General features: G+C 36.4%; 2 protein-coding genes across 2 annotated transcripts; both read left to right on the top strand.

Moving 5' to 3' along the window:
* The first annotated feature begins 9,589 nt into the window (after positions 1-9,589).
* LOC132619354 (uncharacterized) lies at positions 9,590-18,238 on the top strand. Its single transcript, XM_060334286.1, has 5 exons — positions 9,590-9,917; positions 11,142-11,350; positions 11,843-11,950; positions 12,498-14,121; positions 16,751-18,238. The coding sequence occupies exon 5, from the start codon at positions 16,752-16,754 to the stop codon at positions 18,132-18,134; it is 1,383 nt and encodes a 460-aa protein (XP_060190269.1). The 5' UTR covers positions 9,590-9,917; positions 11,142-11,350; positions 11,843-11,950; positions 12,498-14,121; position 16,751; the 3' UTR covers positions 18,135-18,238.
* LOC132619496 (uncharacterized) lies at positions 9,837-13,242 on the top strand. Its single transcript, XM_060334388.1, has 5 exons — positions 9,837-10,077; positions 11,142-11,350; positions 11,843-11,922; positions 12,750-13,098; positions 13,216-13,242. The coding sequence occupies exons 1-5, from the start codon at positions 9,837-9,839 to the stop codon at positions 13,240-13,242; spliced, it is 906 nt and encodes a 301-aa protein (XP_060190371.1).
* Positions 18,239-21,812: the final 3,574 nt, after the last annotated feature.

Raw genomic sequence — 21,812 nt, 5'->3', positions numbered from 1 at the left:
GTAGACATATTAATGTTCTTTTTAAATGTATACCACCTGACTATGAATATTTTAAAGATAATGTAAACTTAATTTCGAAATAGTACTTTGTGACTGAGTATCAAATTTGGATGAGAAAGAAGGGGAAAAAATGATGCAGCTATTTGATGTCTGACCGAGTCTTGGCTTCTGGATTGTGGCTTCTAGTCCTTCCTAATCAGAGTATTTTAAGGTTCCAAAGTGTGTTTTCATTCTCACTGAATTGACCTGACTGGTGTTGCCCCATTACTTTGCTTATATTTTACAGCTTGTGGAAAACATAGAGGATCTTGTAGTCAACATTTGTTGGTTTGACTGATTAGTAAAGAAAATTTTACTATTAGTTTCTGTAAGATTACCTTCAGCCGTATTAAAGAAAATATATAATTTCTTACAGAGTTTTCCTTCTTTTTTACTGGGCGTCCTTTAGCTTGAACCTCATTATCTTCCTTAAATAGTTGTCCTTTCTTGTAGGAATTCGCTTCTTTATTTTTTAAGTTAAAATGTTAGATTAATGTATCTTACTTAAGATCTCATATGGTCCATTGCGAATTTTGTGTTACCTTATTTGCTTAGTGTATATTAACTATGTAACAGAAACTGTAGAATACTTGATCAATTATAGGTAAGTGATGAGTAAAAGATAAGCCTATCAAAAACCAGTCCTCAACTTCTTTGGGACTTGGTTTGGTTTAGCTATATCGATTAAACAATTGTCATTTGTTGAAAAATTATACGCTGAACACCTTTTGCAGGAAATTACATTGTGTATACAAAAAAAAAAATTGTGTATATAGGTCAAAATTGCGCTTGCTAAAAGTCTTAGCTTCGCCACTAGGACTTGGTGGGTTGAGGTTATTTGCTTTGCGTTTGTGTGGTGGGGGAGGGGGGGGGGGGGGGGGAGTTGTAATTATTTACTTTTTAAAGTTGGTAATATGTGTACATGTTATTCAAAAGTTAATGGTAAAATGATTCTCACAAAAATGGTTGAATCCAAATTAACGTTTTCTAAAATATATGGTATTTCCTATCGTCCACTTCGTATCTGTGCCCAATTCGCACGAAATATGAAATGGGATGTGGATGGCTGGCGAATGAATTGTGGAAGTATTGTCCAACAGTAGTTTTCTTGTTTAAATTTTTAATGATATTATTTTGTACATCAACTATGTAAATACATATTATTCAATTTCTTGCGCGTTGTCTTAGAGAAAAAAAATGGTGCATCTGATATTTTTTTGGTAAGAGAAACCTACTTGGATCCGTTTTAGAGGTTGGATAAGCACTTATTGTTCTCCACTTGAGACTTGCGAGTTAATGTGGGTAGGTGAGAATTATTCAATGTGATAGTGACTTATCAAATTATGGCTTATGCCATGTTAGAACTTGGTGATGTTGATATCTATTGATGCACTAGTCCAATGGAATTATCGGATTTAGCTAAACTAAGTGACCGTCATACGCGACTTTGAATAATCTCCATTAACTGACTTTTCTTTCTCATAGATAGCACGCGGAGGACTTTCTTCCAGCACGAAAAGGACATAAATAGTCCCTTAATTATGAGAATAGGTTCAAATAGTCTCTTAACTATGCATTTAATAGTTTTGGTTGTTTAAGTTTGTTACAAGTTTATAATAATGGTTCCTTAACTATGAAGGTTGGTTAAAAATAGTCCCTTAAGCATGTACTTAACAGTTTTTGTCCTTTAAGTTCGTCAAAATTTAACACTTTTAGTTCTCAATAAAATATTCATCGAACTTTATTTGTTAGATTTGACGAAAACTATGAAAAAAAAAATTATTGAGAACTCACATTTAAAGGTACACATTACTAAAGAAAAAAATCAAATATTAATCGACAGAGTCCGTCGGACTTTGTATTTCGAGACACTATTTTTTAATATTATTAAGTCTGTAGGTTTTCCTCGATTTCCTTTATAATCGACTAAGTAAAACACACTAGACTCATTTTTACTGAAAACCCAATATAAAAATAAATACTTCCATAAAAAAATAGTTTCCGTGCATTTTTTCTCGAAAATAACCTACGGACATCTGTTGGTTTTCGTAAAAAACAATAAAAATTTAAAAAATAGTGGTCCTCGATTTTATCCATTGGTTTCCATTCATCATTTTGCGCTTGTTTTTAGTAGTAATAATTTTTGTAGTTTCTGCTATTTCTAATTTACTTACGTCAGTTTTGTCTTGAGGTATTTGACCTTTTTCTTAGTAATTTGTACTTCTAAATGTGAGTTCTCGCTAATTTTTTTCCTTTTTTTCATAGTTCTTATCAAGTCTAACAAACAGAGTTCGATAAATATTTTGTCGGAGACTAAAAGTGTTGACTTTTGACGAACTTAAAGGACCAAAACTGTTAAATGCATACTTAAGGGACTATTTTTAACCAACTCTAATAGTTAAGGGACCATTTTTATTAACTTATAGCATACTTAAAGGAGCAAAACGGTTAAGTGCATAGTTAAGGACCTATTTTGAACCTACTCTCATAGTTAAGGAACCATTTATATCCTTTTCTCTTCTTCCAACTGTGTTTTCCATTTGTTGATAGAATGACCATCATGTCCCTTCCTGGGTTGCTCATAGTTCATATTTAAAAAAGGACTACTTCTATTAATTTTTTTGATAATCGTCGTATTCGGTCGGGTTTGCGCACACTTCGACTAATTTTACGGGATATTTGCTATCTCCCATCAACACAGGTATTGGATAATCCTATTCATCAAGGATTGGACAGATAGGAAAAAATCAAATACTTTGTTTCTGCTGATATTCAAACTTAACACTCATTCTTAACTCACTTCATTGACCACTAGACTATACCCTTAAATGTAAATACTTCTGTTATTTAATTTTTATGAAATGAAATGCACGGACTTGCTGATAGTTGAAAAAACAAAGTCACGCCTCATGCTATTGTGCATCAATAACATATTCATGTTTTAATGGTAGACCCATTCCATATGAAATATTTGTTCAGTTCAGCTATGGAGTCCGTGATTTTTGTAGCACAAAAAAAAAAAATTGAATCAAACTAGCGTCAAAAAAAAAAAATTACTAGGTTTCACGCACTAAATTAGTGCGTGAAAGGATCAAACTGCACAAATGCAACTTGGGTCTTTCACGCACGAATTTTGCGCGTGAAAGGACCAAACTGCAGAAATGCAACTTGGGCCTTTCACGCACTAATTTAGTGCGTGCAAGGCCTAAGTTGTGGGGCCTGAGATTGTGAATGTTGTAAATAAAGTGTACATTTTATGTTATTATTTTCTTAATGATAATTAGTTATCTTAATAATAACTCGTGTGACGTATTGAAAAAAACGTGATTTTAGTAGGTTAAAAAAAAGTAAACTATTAAATTTGTGCGTGAAAGTGAAAAAACTTAAAGTGTCAGGAAAATTAACCTTTCACGTACAGAAACAGTGCGCGAAAGGCTTTTATCCTTTCACGCACTAATTTCGTGCGTGAAAAGGCCTCCCTCACCCAGCACCTTGACTGTTTTAATACGACTTGTATTGCGCATCATTTTAATGCGCACTGTAAGTATTGATTTGACAACACACCACGCATGACAATTTGAGGAATCTATGACACATAAAGCCTTGATTTGACAATACATTGCTGCATTATTTGGCCATTTTAACACGACTTGTATTGCGCACCATTTTAATGCGCAATATAACACCACGCATGACAATTTCAGAAATCTATGACACATAAAACCTTGATTTGACAATACATTGCTGCATTAGTTGACCATTTTAACACGACTTGTATTGCGCACCATTTTAATGCGCAATGTAACACCACGCATGACAATTTCAGGAATCTATGACACATAAAGCCTTGATTTGACAATACATTGCTGCATTATTTGACCATTTTAACACGGCTTGTATTGCGCACCATTTTAATGCGCAATGTACACACCACGCATGACAATTTCAGGAATCTATTTAAGTTGAAGGCTTGACGAGTGAAAAACTCATCAACTTCATAAGTCTAAGTCTTACAGGTCATTAAAAAAAAATCAAACTTCATAGAAAAAATGTCTCAAAATGCTTCAACTGTTAAGGTTTCACTATTTTGGGATGGAGATATCGTCGAGTACAATTACTCCATTCGTTATAGTATCAAACCAAAAGCCCATGTTAAATTTCCAACAACTTTAAATTATGAAACACTAATCAGTTACATGCACAAAAGAATGAAAACTACACCCACTGAGTTTGGAATCTCACTAACTGGCAGATATCCACAAACAATATCAAACGGTGTAGTGCGTTATGGCATGCACAATATCAACGATGATGAATCTTTGAGTGATTTTTTGAGATCGCCGGAAGAATATCGTGATTTAGTATTCATTAAAAAGAAACAATAATTACAGAAGAGAGTTTTAAGTATAAATATATAATGTAAACCTTCAGCACATACCTTAGTCTCAGAGAGCCGAGATCTTTAAGGGCTTGTTTGGTACGAGGGATAAGGATAAATAATTTCGGGATTATATCTGACATGAATTTATCCCACGTTTGGTTGGGATAAAATGGTGGTATAACTAATCCCGGGATTGTAGTGTTATTTTATCTATGTGGGATGGTGGAATAACTAATCCCGGGATAACTTGTTTCCAACCAAACGACCCCTAAGGGTTTTGGAGAAAATAACTGATTTTTAATAGTGCCTTTTTAATTTTTTTAACATAAGCTAAGTTAGATGAAAATAATAAGGAAAAATGACAAAAAGAATACAATCTCTGTTTATCATAAGATCGGCTAGTGTATTTGTATGTCGCGCGGCTATAAGAAAAACATTAATCATATATTTAAACATTAATGTCACACTTGATCATAAATATTCCAATAAGCAGTGTAAAATAGAAATATCCAAGTTAAAGCCGCGATCCTGATATCACCCTTGCAACAAAATTTTCAAAATGCAATTTCAATTAAAATCCTTATATCATTACCCACAAAATAGTTGTAAGGTTAAAATTAAAGCTACAAACAAATGAATTTATCTGCCACCGAATTTACATGCACCAAATAAACAATAAAATCATAAAACTGTCTATAAAAAAGAGTAAGATATAAAAACGTTGATATGAGAATCTCAAGTAAACTGAGCATTTAACTACCGTAGGTTGATACTAAATACAATGAATAATGTTGTAATTAGTAGCTAATCATAAATTACTTGATTTTCTTTATTATTAATGGCTCTTTATAAAAATAAATTAATAAAGATATATTTGCGGCAAATAAAGGTGAATAAAATACTTCAATTATATTACAATGTTGTACGAAATTCAAAAGTGAGATCAACTCTTTTTTGTCCTATCCGGTGTCCATCGCCTGCATTAGGCCTGTTTAATTCGTATTCGCGCTGCGTAAGATACATTCAAATTAGAGAGATCTCATGTCTCAACTATTTATCATTGCTATACCAGTATCTATTGATGGAGCATGTCCGCAAGAAAGGGGGAATTAAGTTGCGGCCATAAAACGTTACCACAGAGGTTATACTTTTGAACTGAAAAACACAAAATAAAATAAAAATTAAACACAAAGCGCTTCAAAAGATAAAGCATATGGTACCATTTGGTGAGCTCGTGTGGTTTTTATATGTCTACTCCCATCCTACATAGATTGTTAGAGAGCGACAAAGCATAATACAAGTTGAAATAAAGCATATATTTTCCTCTATTGCAGCGTAGTCTTTTATATAAAAGTGAAGGTTCCCTTCAAGAAGATTTCGTTGAAAAGTATGGCGTGGATCAACAACAGGGCTTCAACTTGTCTTTAAGAAAGTGATAAGCCTAGCTCATTTCGTATGTTCTCGTACGGAGATTCTCCAGAATTTGAGAAAGATTCTCCTCCTCAAATATTAAGTAAAATTGTCTGTCTTGGACGAGGCCCTTTCTCTCTAATACCTGAAGTTCGAAATACTCAATGTCGAAAATAGTGCGAAAATGAGAAATATTTACCGTAGAATTGATTGTTAGAGAGTGACAAAACATATAATATAAGTTAAAATGAAATAAAGCATATAATTTCCTCTATTGCAGATCTTTCTACTTACATAATACAGGTCAAAAACCACGAAGATCGGTTGTTTCTTTCTTGATCTGAAATGATCTCTAGCGCTCTTCTAAATCATATTCACATTTGCATAATTTTCCTTCATTTGCTAGAGGCTTTTTGTTTACTTTCTTTGGGTGTATATCATTGGCGTCCAGGTTGCTCATTGGATTAATTTCTGAATGCCCTTAAATATTGAATATTTAGGGTAGTGTCATGGAAGAGTACTTTGGAAACATTAATACAGTAGTTATTACAATATTATTGTGGTGATTACTAAATAAATTACCGGGAAAGCAAATAGAAGGAAATAATAGGCTACATGTAAATATACTAAAGTAAACTACTATGTGAGCTTTCTTATGAAAATGAAACGGACAAACTTTTAATAGAAAGTACTAATTGCAAGATAACCGCCACTTTGACGACGGAGAAAGAAGCACGATTAGCAATTGAAAGCTGATGATGCTTTTCAATTCCCCACTATAATGCACAATAACTAATATGTAATTAATTCCTGTAAAGACTCTAAATATGGATAGTGGGAAAGAAGTGAAAAATGTAGACTTTTTGTCATTTTATAATTAGGAAAAATGTCAAAAAAAGGAGAAAAAGGATAAATAGAAATGATGGTCATAGAGAGGTGCCACATCACCTTGTCTATGCCTAGCTTTATATTATATATAGATTTATAAATAGTTAATGTATGACTCTCGTTTCCTAAAACTTTTATATCCATGTAAACAATTTAATTTTAAGATATAATGTTTGCAAAAAATAATTTTCACTTCTATCTGAAAATATCTTAAAAGTTTGAGTTTGTTCGTGCATAGGATGGTTAAACCAAAAAGAAAGTTTAGTTACCAACTTCCTTTGAGATAAAAAAAAAAAAAAAAAACCCGAAAGGGTTCACCATTTTTAGAGCCCGTTTGGATTGGCTTATAAGTTGATCAAACCAACTTATAAGTTATTTTTAACTTATTTGGGTGTTTGGTAAAATAGAAATAACTTAAATTAAGTTAAAAAGTGCTTAAAATAAGCCAAAATCAAGAAGTTGCTCAACCCCAACTTATTTTTTTGGCTTAAAAGCCATTTTGGTTTGACCAATAACTTTACACTTCTATCCCTTATATTTTCTGTTAATTCCAAAAACCCTTACTTCTAAAAATCCTTTAAGCACTTTTATCCAAACACATAACTGTTTATTTACAAAATAACTTTTAGCACTTAAAAAGACTTTAAACACTTTTGCTTAGAAGTTTCTTTTTTTTTTTTTTGCGCGGAGTGCCCTTCTTTTGGGCTGGTCTTTATCTTTTGCCCCTCATTTATGCCTTCTTTAATTTTTGCCCCTGCCGCCTGTTTAATGAAAGTTTTTTGACAAAATTACCCTTACCCCATTAAAACCCTTTCTATTTCGTCATTTGTCCTTTTTTTTTTTTTTTTTGCTTCTTCGTTCCTCCTCTGTTTTGTGTCTGTCTTATCTGTTCTAAAATTTAGGTACGAATTTGGATCTTTTGCTCGTTTCAATATTTGTTTTTATGTTAAATTGTTGTTTGTTGAATTGATATCTTTGTCTTCGTCGTTTTTTATATTTAATTGATCATTTTTTATTTAAAATTATAGTGTTTTGTTAAAGTGTCTGTTTGACTTTTTGAACTTTAGTTTCGTTCCCCATATATATATTTTGATTTTTTGAATGTCGTATTATGAATGTCGTAATATGTTTTAGTTGATTTTGATATGCGTTTTGGTTTTCTCTTTGTTGAATATTTGAAGTTTACTTACTAACTTTTCTAGTTCTTAACACTTGCGTAAATTTTTGTTTTGCTTATGAAAATGAAAGTTTGCCTCTAACAGCATACTTTGTTCTTTTGTAAAGTGAACTTCTGCCTCCTCCGGCAGACTTGTCTAATTCTTAACACTTGTGTACTTTTTTATTTTGCTTATGAAAATGAAAGTTGCCTCTAACAACATACTTTGTTCTTTTGTAAAGTGAACTTCTGCCTCCTCCGGCATACTTTTCAAGTTCTTAACACTTGCGTAAATTTTTGTTTTGCTCATGAAAATGAAAGTTTGCCTCTAACAGCATACTTTGTTCTTTTGTAAAGTGAACTTCTGCCTCCTCCGGCAGACTTGTCTAATTCTTAACACTTGTGTACTTTTTTATTTTACTTATGTAAATGAAAGTTGCCTCTAACAACATACTTTGTTCTTTTGTAAAGTGAACTTCTGCCTCCTCCGGCATACTTTTCTAGTTCTTAACACTTGTATACTTGATGTTTTGCTTATGAAAATGAAAGTTTGACTCTAACGGCATACTTTGTTCTTTTGCAAGGCGAACTTCTGCCTCCTCCGGCATACTTGTTCAGAACTTTGCCTGATTATTTTTTGTCAACTGAAGTTACTGTAATTTCAAGTCTAAGTCATTGAGCATTGTATACTAATCAAATGGAACGTATAAACTAATCAAAATCAGAACAAAGCAATAAATTTGATCAATTCTATGTTGTTGAGTAAAATTATGATTCGCAATGTTGAATCTCAACTGAATATCAGTTGTTTAGTTCATAGAAGATGATTTGTTGTTATTTTCAAATATTAACAAATCTAAACTTAATAAAGCATCAAATTGAGTTGAATTACGTTCAATTGAAACGCTATATATTATGTATTTACCTTTCCGACGTTGTAGCAGCAAAATCAATGGAGATTTCCTCGGTGAAATGTTGGAACGATGGAACGATTGAAAGGTTTGTTGTTGGAATGATGGATAGGTTTAATTGGATGTTTGGGGTTCGTTATAGACTTTCAGGTTTTTATATGTTATGGATAAGGGTAGTAACGTCTTTTTCGTATTATCTTTTAGCTCAGAAGGGCAAATATTAAAGACCACGCATTACAGAGGCAAAAATTAAAGACCAGCGCATTTGAAGAGCATTTGCGCCAATTGCCCACTTTTTTTCAACTAATCCAAACGGGCTCTACCTTGTTTATGAAATGGGCTATTGGCACTTTTATATTCACTCCTCCTTATAAACCGGAAAAACGAAGTGCTTATATCTTTCGCGAGGAGCACTATATCTTTAGTTTCAACACAAACTTCTGTCCCATATTTAATGGAAAAGTTTTGGTTGGAACAAAAACTGCACCACTTTGTTAAATAATACTCCATCCGTCTCAATTTATATACCATTTTTTTCTTTTTAGTCAATCAAAAAATGAATGACATTTTTTTATATTTAGCAACAATTTAATTCCAAAATTTCATTTTACTCTTAATAAAATGATTTTTAGCCACAAAATTTTCCTTAATTTGTTTTAGACCACAAAGTTCAATAACTTTCCTTTTTGTTTGTTAAAACTTCAATAAATTGGGACGGAAAGAGTAGTATGAAATAGTAGTGCTCTACTTGAAAGATATAGGATTATTTTGAATCAAAAGTACAAAGATAGTGGGACTATTTTGGGTGTTTTCTCAACTTCCACTTCTCTCTATTTTGAGATTATAATTTTTCCCTGCAAAAAAAGCGCCACCACTAAAGTTTCAAATCACAATCCCCCGCCAAAACAGACACTGTTCAATTTCACTATCATTTTCCCCCTCAATCTCCCATCAGCATGTGCAAAAATAAACGCACCGATTCAACAAATTGCCTGCCCATAACTTGCAATTATGCCAAACGCGCCATAGTTGATAGTCATTAAAGATAGCTATGGAGAGTGGAATGGTATCAGTGGATCGTTGGATTGCTGGAAGCCAAGTTTACTTTCTAACTCACATTCACGCGGACCATGTACGTGGACTCACTCCTAAATGGACACGTGGACCCCTTTACTGCTCCCGCATCACTGCTAAGCTTTTTCCCATCAAATTCCCTGGATTTGACTTTTCTCTAATTCGTATTGTTGAAATTGGTCACTGGCACTCTGTTTCTCTACTTTCTTCTTCATCTGGTTCTTCTACAACTGTCTATTTCATGGCCATTGATGCTCATCATTGCCCTGTTATTTCACTACCTTTTTTTGCTCACCACATGTTTGATTAATTCCTTGTGTGATCCAAGCTTTCATGTAGAAGGTTGCACATTGTGCGTGATTTTGCCATGTCGAATATTGGAATAAGAAAACTTATTAAATATAGAAAGAGACAGTGATTTTGCCATGTCGAATATTGGAATAAGAAAACTTATTAAATATAGAAAGATACATTTTTTTTTTGAGACAGACTGAAAAGGAAAGTAAGACACTTAAGTTGATACAGACGAAATATTATTTAGTTATCGCATAATTTCTTATTATTCAATGTGCATTACTATTTGTTGCTGCACTTGTTTTTGTATCTCGCTATTTTTGCTGGCCTGATAATCGTAGTCCTTAGTTCTGTTATATAGACGACTAAAGTATATAAATTGACCCATTTTCATATGTTTTTGTGTCAAATAAATGTTGAACTGGCACGAAGTCTTATACTATGGTTATAGTAATATGGTAGTGGTTCTTTTTTCGATGAAGAGTAAATATTTATTTATTAAGTATATACTGAGCGACGTTCACCTTTTGGTTCAGCAGGAAGATTTTATATAATATAGCGTTGTTTATTTTTTTCCTTATTGTTATGGGGGCAAAAGAGGGGTTTTGGTGGTGGTAGTGGAGTGTACGTGGGTAGGGGGTGGGGTGGGGGGGGGTATATGCTGTTGTAAAGAAAGAACAGGTGACATGGATCTCTCTGTAGAATTTAGAAACCGTTTTTCGTTGTAGCATTTAGCTATAGAAATGTCTGCGGACATCCTACCCTCCCTAGACCCTACTTGTGGGATACTGGGTTTACACTATGTATGTTGTTGTTGTTTAGCTATAGAAGTGCTTCAGAAACTTGGCCTTTATACTTGATTGGAATATCATTCCCTTCACACACATCTTCACATCTAATCGTGCTTAAACTTGTAACAACTAATTATCATGCTTAAATTGCTGGCGGTTGTCTGAGTTCTTCTGCTAAAGTATAAGCATTAATACAGGAGCAGTAATGTATCTGTTTCGTGGTGAATTTGGCTGCACACTGTATACTGGGGATTTTCGTTGGGAGAGCACAAGTGAGAGAGCACAAACTGGAAAGACCACGCTGCTTAAAGCTATGGAGGATGTAAAGCTTGACATGCTTTTCTTGGATAACACTTACTGTAACCCTACATACTGTTTTCCTTCACGTGAAGTTGCTGCAAAACAGGTGCATGCTCTTTTTTGTATTTCTTTCTACTTTGGGGAGCAATTTGTGTGTAAGACATGTAGTTTGTGTACTGTGACTAGTTGAGTGTTTAGTTCGATGAATAAACCTTTCTTTACTAGTACATTTCTTTGCATCTCTGAAGCTCTATTGAACTTTCCTTAAGCATGAACCTCTTGAATCAAAAGATAAGTCTAAGTGGTATAATTTCTTAAAAGTCAGTTGCTTAGATGCGTAGCTTTTCTCTATGGATTTATCCAAAAGTTTACTTAATTTATTGTGCAACATATGCTGTTATTGCTGGTATTTTGTAAAATCATAAAGGATCCTGCTCTTATGCCACATTATAATACCCTTTTCAATCTTAAGCTGTGAAATTCCAACTTGTAGAAGCTGTTTAATAATTCTGATTTAATTTGCCTTATGTTACACGATTGATGAAGTTACGGTATAGAACATTGACAAATTGGTTTAATTGCTGATGAATGATTCCAGGTTTTAAGCATCATATCCTCTCATCCTAATCATGATATTATCATTGCTGTTGATACACTGGAGAAAGAAAATCTTCTGCTGTACATATCACGTGTCCTGAAAACAAAGGTACTTTCCTACCTTTACGAAATAATCAGCGCTACATTTTCTTTGGTGAGTCAATATTATGAGGTATCCAAGAAGTTAAATTTAATCAATTCATTTTTCTCTTTATAAAGAGGTTTCCTTTCATCCAAAAATTGACTCCAGTTTTTTACATTGGTTTCGTTGCAAAATGCTGAATTTCTATCGACGCCATTCCAATTCAAAGTTTACCAGAACTTACACTTTATCTTGATGATCAGTAGCAATGCAATTATCCTGGCAAATAGTTTCTATATTCTATTGTTTGGAGGTAGAAATACTTAGGATACCAGTAGATGGGATCTCTCTCTCTCTCTCTCTCTCTCTGTTGTTAAGTATTAGTTTCTTGCTCCAAAGTTCGCAATTTCAAGTTAAAGCCTAGTTAGTAAATCTTCAGATTGTTTCCCTCTGAATATTATTAGTATACTTGTGTTTAAAACTAAAAATACTATTCCTTTCATTATGTACTCTCGGACACTGCCAACCTATTGGCAAGTATTTGTGCTTCAACTGCTCTTCAACTGTCCTGCAGATTTGGGTGTGGCCATAACGCTTACGAATTATGCATCTTCTTGGGTTCCATGACATCTTTACGACAAAAACTTCAATGACAAGGATTCGTGCTGTTCCTCGTTATAGGTTTAACATTGAGACTCTGGAGGGACTGAATACAATGCGTCCGACCATAGGGATCATGCCATCTGGTCTCCCTTGGGCTTCAAAAGCTTTCAGAGGAAAGGGAAAACTTTCCTTGGAATCTCCTCCTTTTGCTCCTTCATAACAGGTGGCACACAAATATTACCACACCAAATGGAGATCCGTTAACTGCAGGGAGATGTGATCAGTACATATATACAGTTCTATATTCTGATCACTCATGCTTGCCGGAGTTACAAAAATTTGTTGAGTTTCTGAAGCCAATTAATATCAATGGCATTGTATCTTCAACTGCTTCTTATGTTGACCCCCTTTACCACTTTGGAAGCCTTTGTCGAATCCAACAAGCATCAGAGCTCTTATGCCAGAGGCTCAAAAGTAAAAGATACGAAAAAATTGGAGTCACTGACACGAAGTCTCCCTTTGGGCACCAGTACAATGCAATTAGGGAGGAAAAGGAGAAATTTCTGGTGCAGGTATTCATGTTAGTAGGGTGAGGTTGTTGAGAAGAGAGAGAAAAGGAGTAAAGAATGTTGACACAGATCCTGATTAACCTACTAGATGGCTTTAACTAGCTATTTTCAAATGCACAGGTTCTGAAGTCATTTCATTGTGTGTAATGAAGTTGAACTTGCTTCCACTGAGTCGGTAGGAGCAGAAAAGGGAGCTTAGTTTAGATCGTAACTTGTAAGTCTCTGGATCATCTATTAAAATTGAAGAGGTCACGAGTTCAGTTTCTTACTTGGTCTCCACATGGCTCATATTACTTTGTGTAGAACTTTTCTCAAAGATTGGGGACACGTGAATATCTTAATATTTTAAATTACACTCTTAACAGGAAGTAGATTCTTTTGTACAAATGCAACGCCCTTAGAAGATTTAAGATCAAATTATACTCTGACCAGTTCTGTTACAAACATTTGGTTTGGTATATAAGATAAGATTGCATAATTTGCTACTGTTGTCTAGAGTCCCTGTGGAAGAATGTCTACATTCACTCAAAGGTATTGTTATTTAAAATATCCTGTAATTTACTTGCTTCAGATAATTTTTTGTGATAGGTTGCTTCAAGGGTAATTCACACATCTGAATGTGACTTTCTATTTCTTTTTGATTTATGCGTATAATCAGCAACTCCTTTTGCAGTGAATTAACATAGATTAAACGTTTGGCACTGTTTATCCATTGAGGAAATAGCTCCTTTGGTTCTTGACTTGTAACACTGGCGATGGTCCTCTTCTCTAGAGAGATCAATATCATCCCATGGGTCCATAGTCTCATATATGAAATGTAGGTTAGACCGCTAAAGAAACTATATATTTGTTGGATGATAAAATGCGGCATCCCTCTCTCTCTCTCTCTCTCTCTCTCTTGCTGTATGTTTCTGACTCTCTTGTAGTGAAGTTCCAGACCTCCAGGAAACGCTAGCCGATCATTCCAGTTCGTGATGTATCCAATGGCCACCCTGTATGGTTCCAGACTCTCCACTAGAAAGTCAGGTATAAGAATTCTTAGATAGCAAAGCATTTTATATCTGTTTTGTCTTTATGAACTTTTCTAGTCGGCATTTAGTCCTGTTGGTTTGAAGGGAGTTTAGTTGCAGTTCTTTCTTTAGTTGAGTTAAATACTTAAGTTGGGTTGAAGTGTACACTTTTGGGCCTGACAAATATGCATACTTTTTATGCGCTTAACTATTTGGTTTAAGACCTAGATCTGTAAGCTAAACTGTTGTTTGGCAATATAATAACATGCATAAATTACTTTAATACATGGGTGGCCACAAATTTTCTTTATGATATTTGTTGATAAAAATGTTACATAACTGTGGACACATTAATGTTCTTTTTAAGTGTATACCACCTGACTCTGAATATTTTAAAGATAATGTAAGCTTAATTTAGAAATAGTACTTTGTGACTGAGTGTCAAATTTGGATGAGAAAGAATGGGAAAAAAAATGATGCAGCTATTTGATGTCTGATCGAGTCTTGGCTCTAGTCCTTCATAATCAGAGTATTTTAAGGTTCCAAGGTGTGTTTTCATTCTTACTGAATTGACCTGACTGGTGTTGTCCCAGAGGCGGATCTAAGATTTGAAGGTAGCGGATGTCACAATTTTTTTTAATGTACATCTTGTTAGGAATGTGTATTTGAGTCGGGTCCATCTCTTTTTAGTTTATTCAAGTCAAATTAATAGTTCTTTTTTTTTATTTGCAAATATGAAATTACATCTCAAAATCAAGAAACGAACATAATTAGCATTTTAAACAAGGAGTCACACCCATTAACAACAAAAGTAAAATCAATATTTTCACCAACGGACTTGCATCTCTTATGTATATTAAAAAAGGAATTTGCACAAGTAAAATAACATCTTTAATAAGGGAATTACACCAATCAAAATAAGAAAAATAATAGAAAAACTCTTCAATAGGTAAATATACCTCATAAGTAAATGTAGAATTAGATAAGCTACAAGTTCTCAAAAATAAATTATAAATTTCATGTTTTTTCTAAGCAGTGGTTACGAAATTTCCATTACAGTTTAACTAGTAAAGTAATTTAAATTGAATTTAACAATTATAGAATAACATAAATTTTTATAACACACTCCCTCTGTCCATTTTTATTTGTCCATTATACTAAAAATATATATCCATTTTTACTTGTAAGTTATATAGTTTGAAAAACCAAGACATAATTTATCATTTTATACCTATTTTATCTTTATTATTAAGTACTCTAATTCATTTCTCATTTTTTTTGTTGCTTATTAAGAGTGTCTCACGTCAAATATAGACAAGCAAACATGGACGGAGTGAGTAATAAATAAAAGAAATTACTAAAAAAAAATTGAATTTTGATCTCAATCCAAAATTCCCATTGAGACCCAAGTTTTTCGATTTAAATACTCACAGATTTGAGATTAAGAGAAATACTTAATTTAAGGGATTTTGAAGTTTCTATTTGTGTGTTCTCGCTAGACATCACAGATAAAATAATAGAAAAGAGGAAAGACAATATAATTAATAAAAAGATAAATAGAAAATTGGAAGATCCAAAAAGGGAATTACTGGAAAAAAGGAAGTAAAAAAATACAAAGAAAAATGGAAGTAAAAAAAATGTTCCAGATAGATTCAAACTTGTGTCTATCAGCCGTGACACTTTTGTCTAATTTAAGACTGGGGGCGGCAGGATCAAATATTTAATCTAGCTTAAGTAAATTACAACATAAGTATATAAAAAAATTATTAATCTAGGAGGTGTCATGCCACCCCCACCGTTTAGGGTGGATCCGCCCTTGGCTTGTCCCATTACTTTGCTTATATTTTACAACGTACTTTTGGAAAATACAGACGATCTTGTAGTCAACGTTTGTTGGTTTGACTGATTAATAAAGAAAAATATTACTATTGTTGTAAGTTGGATGCTGTTGACACCCAATTTTGTCCCACCTCTTCTCCGAAATACCTATTTTTCGCTTCCAATATTTTGACAACTTCAAAAAATGATTATTTGCATTTTTTACTATAATTATTAGCTTTTATTAATACCGGCATTTCATTATCCTGTCATTATCTTTACTACCGTCACTACTACTGTTGTTATTATTATTACTGTTATTATTATTTGTTATTATTATTATTACCAGTATTATCATAATTTGCGTTACAGCATCTTAACACCTTCTGCATACGCATCGCATTTATTTCGCACAATTAAATGATAGCGTTTATTTATTGTTAAAATATTATTGCACGACTATGCGCTTCGTAGAATCCAAATTTTAGGAGAGTTGGCGTATGCGCGGGGTGCCCGAGTAACGGGGACCGCGTAGCCTTCTCACTCGAGTAGTCCGCTCGGGAACCCTGTGTCTAGTAAGCCAAATCTCAGAAAACCTTAAGATAGAGCTTTGCCACCAATTTTATTAAGTCATGCATGCATAAGCCTTAGGTGGGTCGGTCCTTGGTATCGACTCCACGATTAGGAAACCTACCAAATTGTTGACGGGTTTCATAACCCAACAACCATAAGCATATTGTGTGTAATGTGATAATGATAGAAGGGTCCAAGCCTAATCATGATACTTCGAGTTTGGGAAAAATCTTTATTTTTCTTCCTTTTTGTAGGATGGATTTCATCCCGCAGATTCCTAAAATCAAGATGGTCAGTGGAGTCCCAAGCAAGTTGAGGGTATGGTGGGAAGATTTAGACTTGGGTAGTAGATTGGCGGTCACAAGGATGTTGAAGTTCCTCCCTTCGTTGTTTCAGATCACTCCAGACAAGCATATAATTAGGGCTTTACTCCAATTTTGGGACCTTGACCGAGTAGTGTTCAAATTTAAAGATTTCGAGCTAACACCCACATTGGAAGAGATAAGCTACTTTACAAACTTGAAATACCAAGGGAAGGGTCAGATTATCCTGCACAGTCAATCGGGAAAGAAATTTCTCCGCTATTTGGGTTTGAACAACACAAAGGAACTTCGGTGCTTCGAAGGTAATTGGGTATCTTTGGACTATTTGTATGAGAGGTATGGGTGTCAAGACGGGTATAATTTGTTCAAAAAGGAATTTTCGTGCACTCCCGCTCATTGGCAAGCTAGACGACCCGTCGTATTCGCTGTAGCCTTACTTGGGATTTTGGTATTCCCACGTGAATACGGCCAGATCAGCACCTGCATTTGCTCTGTGGCTCGAGCTCTCTTTGAAGGGGTTGATGATGCGCAACTCGCTTTAGTTCCAATGATTTTGGCAGAGATATTCCGGGCTTTAGGGAAATGTAGACGGGGAAAAACGAGTTTCTTTGAGGGTTGCAATATTCTCCTCCAGATGTGGGCAATGGAGCATTTTTATCAACGCTGGAATATGGCAGATATATGCTTAGGTGAGTCAAAAAGAATTACTAGTTTTTATGAAAGGACGAAACCGTTCGTATCTCCCGTTGGCACTCGCGATTGGTATGGGTTCTTGGCTTCCCGAACTGGCAATCAAATCCAATGGAAGTATCCTTTGTTACCCCGTACCACGGTTTACATAAGAGGAAGGAAAAATTATTACATTGAGCTTATTGGGCTGAAGGGCCTCCAGCCATACGCCCTGGTGCGCGTGCTTCGGCAGTTCGGTATAGATCAGGTAATCCCTCTCCAAGCTGATATGAGCGGCTCTGAAATATTTTTTAGGCAGGACTTTAGAATTCCTAGAGCTGGACTAATTCTCGATGAATGGGTTAACATTAATCCAATAAGCATTGGGGTAGGACCGGCGGAAGGTAGTCCAGAATATCGCGCATGGCTGCAAGAAGATTATGGTAGCATAGAGCCTAGCCCAGCAGGAGAATCAGGTTTTGAAGACAGACTGAAGACAATCTGGATAAGACATGCTCGCTTGGGGACCATGGTTATCACTCCCGAGATGTGGGATCAAATGACGAACATCATGCAATATTTCGGAAATACGGGAGCACGATCTAACGGTGATGGAGCATCGTCTTCAGCTCAGCTACCAGCATGATCAAATTTAGGCCAAGTTGTGGATTGCCTCTGTATTATGTTATCTTTTGATGTATCCTTGTTTATTTGATGTACTCGCTTTTATTTTATCCAATGGTATTTGGCCTTTTTATCCCCAAACTCGAATGGTTACAATTAAATGGCTTGGATCACTCTATCATAATCCCGAATATACGGCGTTAGGCTTACCTCCGACACAAGAGAGGTCCCGTGCATAATAGGTTGCCCGGTATCTTCCTTTATTCTGTGATTTGTTTGCTATGCAATATGTGTTTTGTTTGCTATGTATGTGCTTCTTTCAACGTTGTTTGCTAAATTTTCATATTATTTTAAGCAGCAATCATTCGCACCATACTAACAGCGTTCTCTTCATTCTTAGAAGCTTTACTTTTTATTATTCCCCCAGAGATTGATTCGCGTTGACTGCGAACTGGCAGACCACCCATACTTCACGAGATCAAAAGCACGAGCATCCGGCGATATGAATGATTCAGGGCATCCGAACAAACTGGCTTGGGACTCGTCACCCTTCCAAGAGACGAACCTGAGGCTTCAGGAGGGGGAAATGATGAACTCATTGCCCAATTGTTGCAGCAAATGGCTAATATGCAAACCGAAATTGAGCGATTGCGGAATCTCACCAACCTGTCCATCACCCTGAACGCTCCTCACCCTGAACAAAGAACAAACACGACAATTCCACCATCCTTTTCGCCTGTCGATTCGCCCGCTCCTCAGCCCTCTCCCTCAAACCCTCCGTTTTACACAGTCCATCCAAATACTACCAACCCCCAACAAACTAACCAGCAACAATTCATCTCACAACAATCGAATCCACAACAAGCCATTCCACCCCAGATCCACTCGCAACCAACCATCCCGTAACAAACTGTCCAGCAGCAAACCACCCCGCAACAAACTAACGTACAACAAACTACCTCACAGCCAAATGACCCGCAACAAGCCGATCTCCAGCAAATTAACGTCCAACAAACCAATTCGCAACCTTTCACTACTCCTTATATTCCTCAACCTGCAGTTACCCTAATTAACCCACATACCCAAAACTACCCAGCATCGCAACACACACCACTGGCGCACATTGCTAGCCATAACACGCAGTATGTGCCAGAGGCTCAGCCTTTCACTACCCAGGTACAGGCCTTGCAACATCCAGAGGTTGACCCTTATGAAGAGTTAGAAAGGGAAGCCAGGGCAAGAGCGGACGAGAATGTGGCAAAAGAGCTTCGCAGTCTGAGGGAAGCAGTCAGAAATATCCAAACCAACAGAGGATGTGAAGGACTTGAGTATGAAGATCTGTGCATTCATCCTGACATCGTGTTACCTGCCGGATATAAAGTACCGAAGTTTGACATGTTTGATGGAAAGGGAAACCCTCGAGCTCATTTGAGATCATACTGCGATAAGCTTGTCGGAGTGGGTAAAGATCAAGCTATCAGAATGAAATTATTTATAAGAAGTTTAACAGGAGAGGCATTTGATTGGTACACATACCGAGACCCGCAGAGATGGTACAGTTGGGGGGAGATGGCCCAGGAATTCATGGACAGGTTCAGGTTCAACACCGAGACTGTCCTGGACCGATTTTATTTGATGAAGCTGGAGAGAAAATCAACAGAAACTTTCTGAGAATACGCTATGCGCTGGAGAGCAGAAGCCGCGAAAGTCCAGCCCCCAATGGTAGAGAGTGAGATGACAATGCTTTTTGTACAATCTCTAAAAGATCCCACATACTATGAGAGAATGCTAAGCGTCATCGGTCAAAAGTTTTCTGAAGTCATCAGGATGGGGGATTTCATTGAAGAAGGAATTAAAACAGGAAGAGTTACAAATCTTGCGGCCTTGCAGGCTACGAGTAAGGCTATTCAGGCAGATCCTTCTAAGAAGAAGAGGGACGGAGTGTCCCCGGTCATGGCCATCCAAGATCGAAGACCAAACCAAAAATTAACTCACCAATATCCTTCACCCTAGCCTTCATGCTACAGCCAATACACCCAAACACCTCAGCCTTATTACCAACCTCCACCTACTTCCCTTCCTGCTTACCATACTCAACCTGCATACTGCTCACCTCGAACCCCTTCCTATCAAAGCCCATCATAATACCGGCCAACCTACTCACCACAACCCCAATATCAGTCACCAAACCGTCCACAAAACACACCCAGACCGCGCCCAAATGTCGAAAGAAAACCGACCAAGACTTACACACCGTTAGCCGAACCCTTAGCCCAACTGTACGAGAGGTTGAAAGTGTCAGGGATACTCCCACCGATTCAGGGAAGAATTCCTAATCCCCTCCCTGGGTGGTATGACGGGACCAAACATTGTGCGTATCATTCGGGAGTTGCTGGGCATGATACCGGAAATTGCTTTGCTCTCAAGGACAGAGTTGAAGCATTGATCAAGGAAGGGGTCATACAGCTTAAGGAAGCTCCCCCGAATATAAACAACAATCCGCTGCCGAATCATGGCGATGAAAATGTGGACATGATCACCATTGATGAAGATTGCAATTTGGAGGGGACTATCGTGCCGGTTAAGAAAAGGGAGAAGATTGAATCGTCAGCGTGTGTTGCTCCAATAATCACGATTCAAACGAGGGCCCCATTTGAAGTGCTCATTCCAAGGCCTAGGATCACAACCTTAGTTGCTCCAGCACCTCCTCACCACACCAAAGCGATCCCTTGGAATTATCAGTCCGATGAAAGGGACAAAGCGAAAGGAAGAGTGGTGGTGGAAACCGTTGCGGCCGGAATGACTAGGTCTGGACGGTGCTATGCTCCCGAAGAGGTAGCACGAGGGGCACCAAGCAAGGAAAATGGCCCGAAGAAGACTGTTACCGAGGCTGAAGTCGAAGAATTCTGGAGAAAAATGCCAACCAAGGAATACTCTGTTGTAGAACAATTGAAGAAAACGCCAGCTCAGATTTCCTTATTTGCATTGTTGATGAATTCTGAAGCTCATAGGAGTGCTCTAGCGAAAATACTGAATGAAGCCTATGTTCCGCCCGAGACTTCCAGCGAGAAACTGTCAGCTATGGTGGGGGAAATCCTTGAAACCCACCGAGTTTCTTTTCATGATGACGAGTTGCCACCTGAAGGTCTGGAGCATAACAAAGCATTGAACATCACCATCAGATGCAGGGATAAGTTCATCTCCAAAGTATTGATTGACGGAGGTTCAGCTGTGAATATATGTCCTGTCACTACTCTACGAGCCTTAGGGATTGATGTCGAGAAGGCAACAATTCCCTCTACCCGGAAAGCTCAGTTCCTCCTATTGAAAGTGTAGAAAGGCTAGACGGATCTGTTTTCCATATCAAGGAGAATGTGTGCGCTGCTCAAGCGGAAAAAGTGGAATTGCCACAGGTACTTATGATGGTGGCGTGGGAGATGCTGAAGAATGGCTTCCGACCCGGTCAAGGCCTCGGTTTGAACTCGAATGGAATTGTGGAACCAATTCAACTGCCCGGGCACAAATATACTTTCGGTCTCGGATATGAGCCCACCCCCGAAGAGATTGCATTGGCTAGTCTCAAAAGAAGAAGTGATGTTTCCTTGCCAAAGCCAATTCCTCTCTTGAATCAGTCATTTCTCAAAGCATTCGCTGCCCAAGTATCAGAGGAAATACTTGAAGACAGCCTCCTGGAAAGTTT

This window comes from Lycium barbarum, chromosome 11 (assembly GCF_019175385.1).
Source record: "Lycium barbarum isolate Lr01 chromosome 11, ASM1917538v2, whole genome shotgun sequence".
NCBI lineage: Eukaryota > Viridiplantae > Streptophyta > Magnoliopsida > Solanales > Solanaceae > Lycium > Lycium barbarum.
This window is presented reverse-complemented; position numbering and strand designations above follow the sequence as displayed.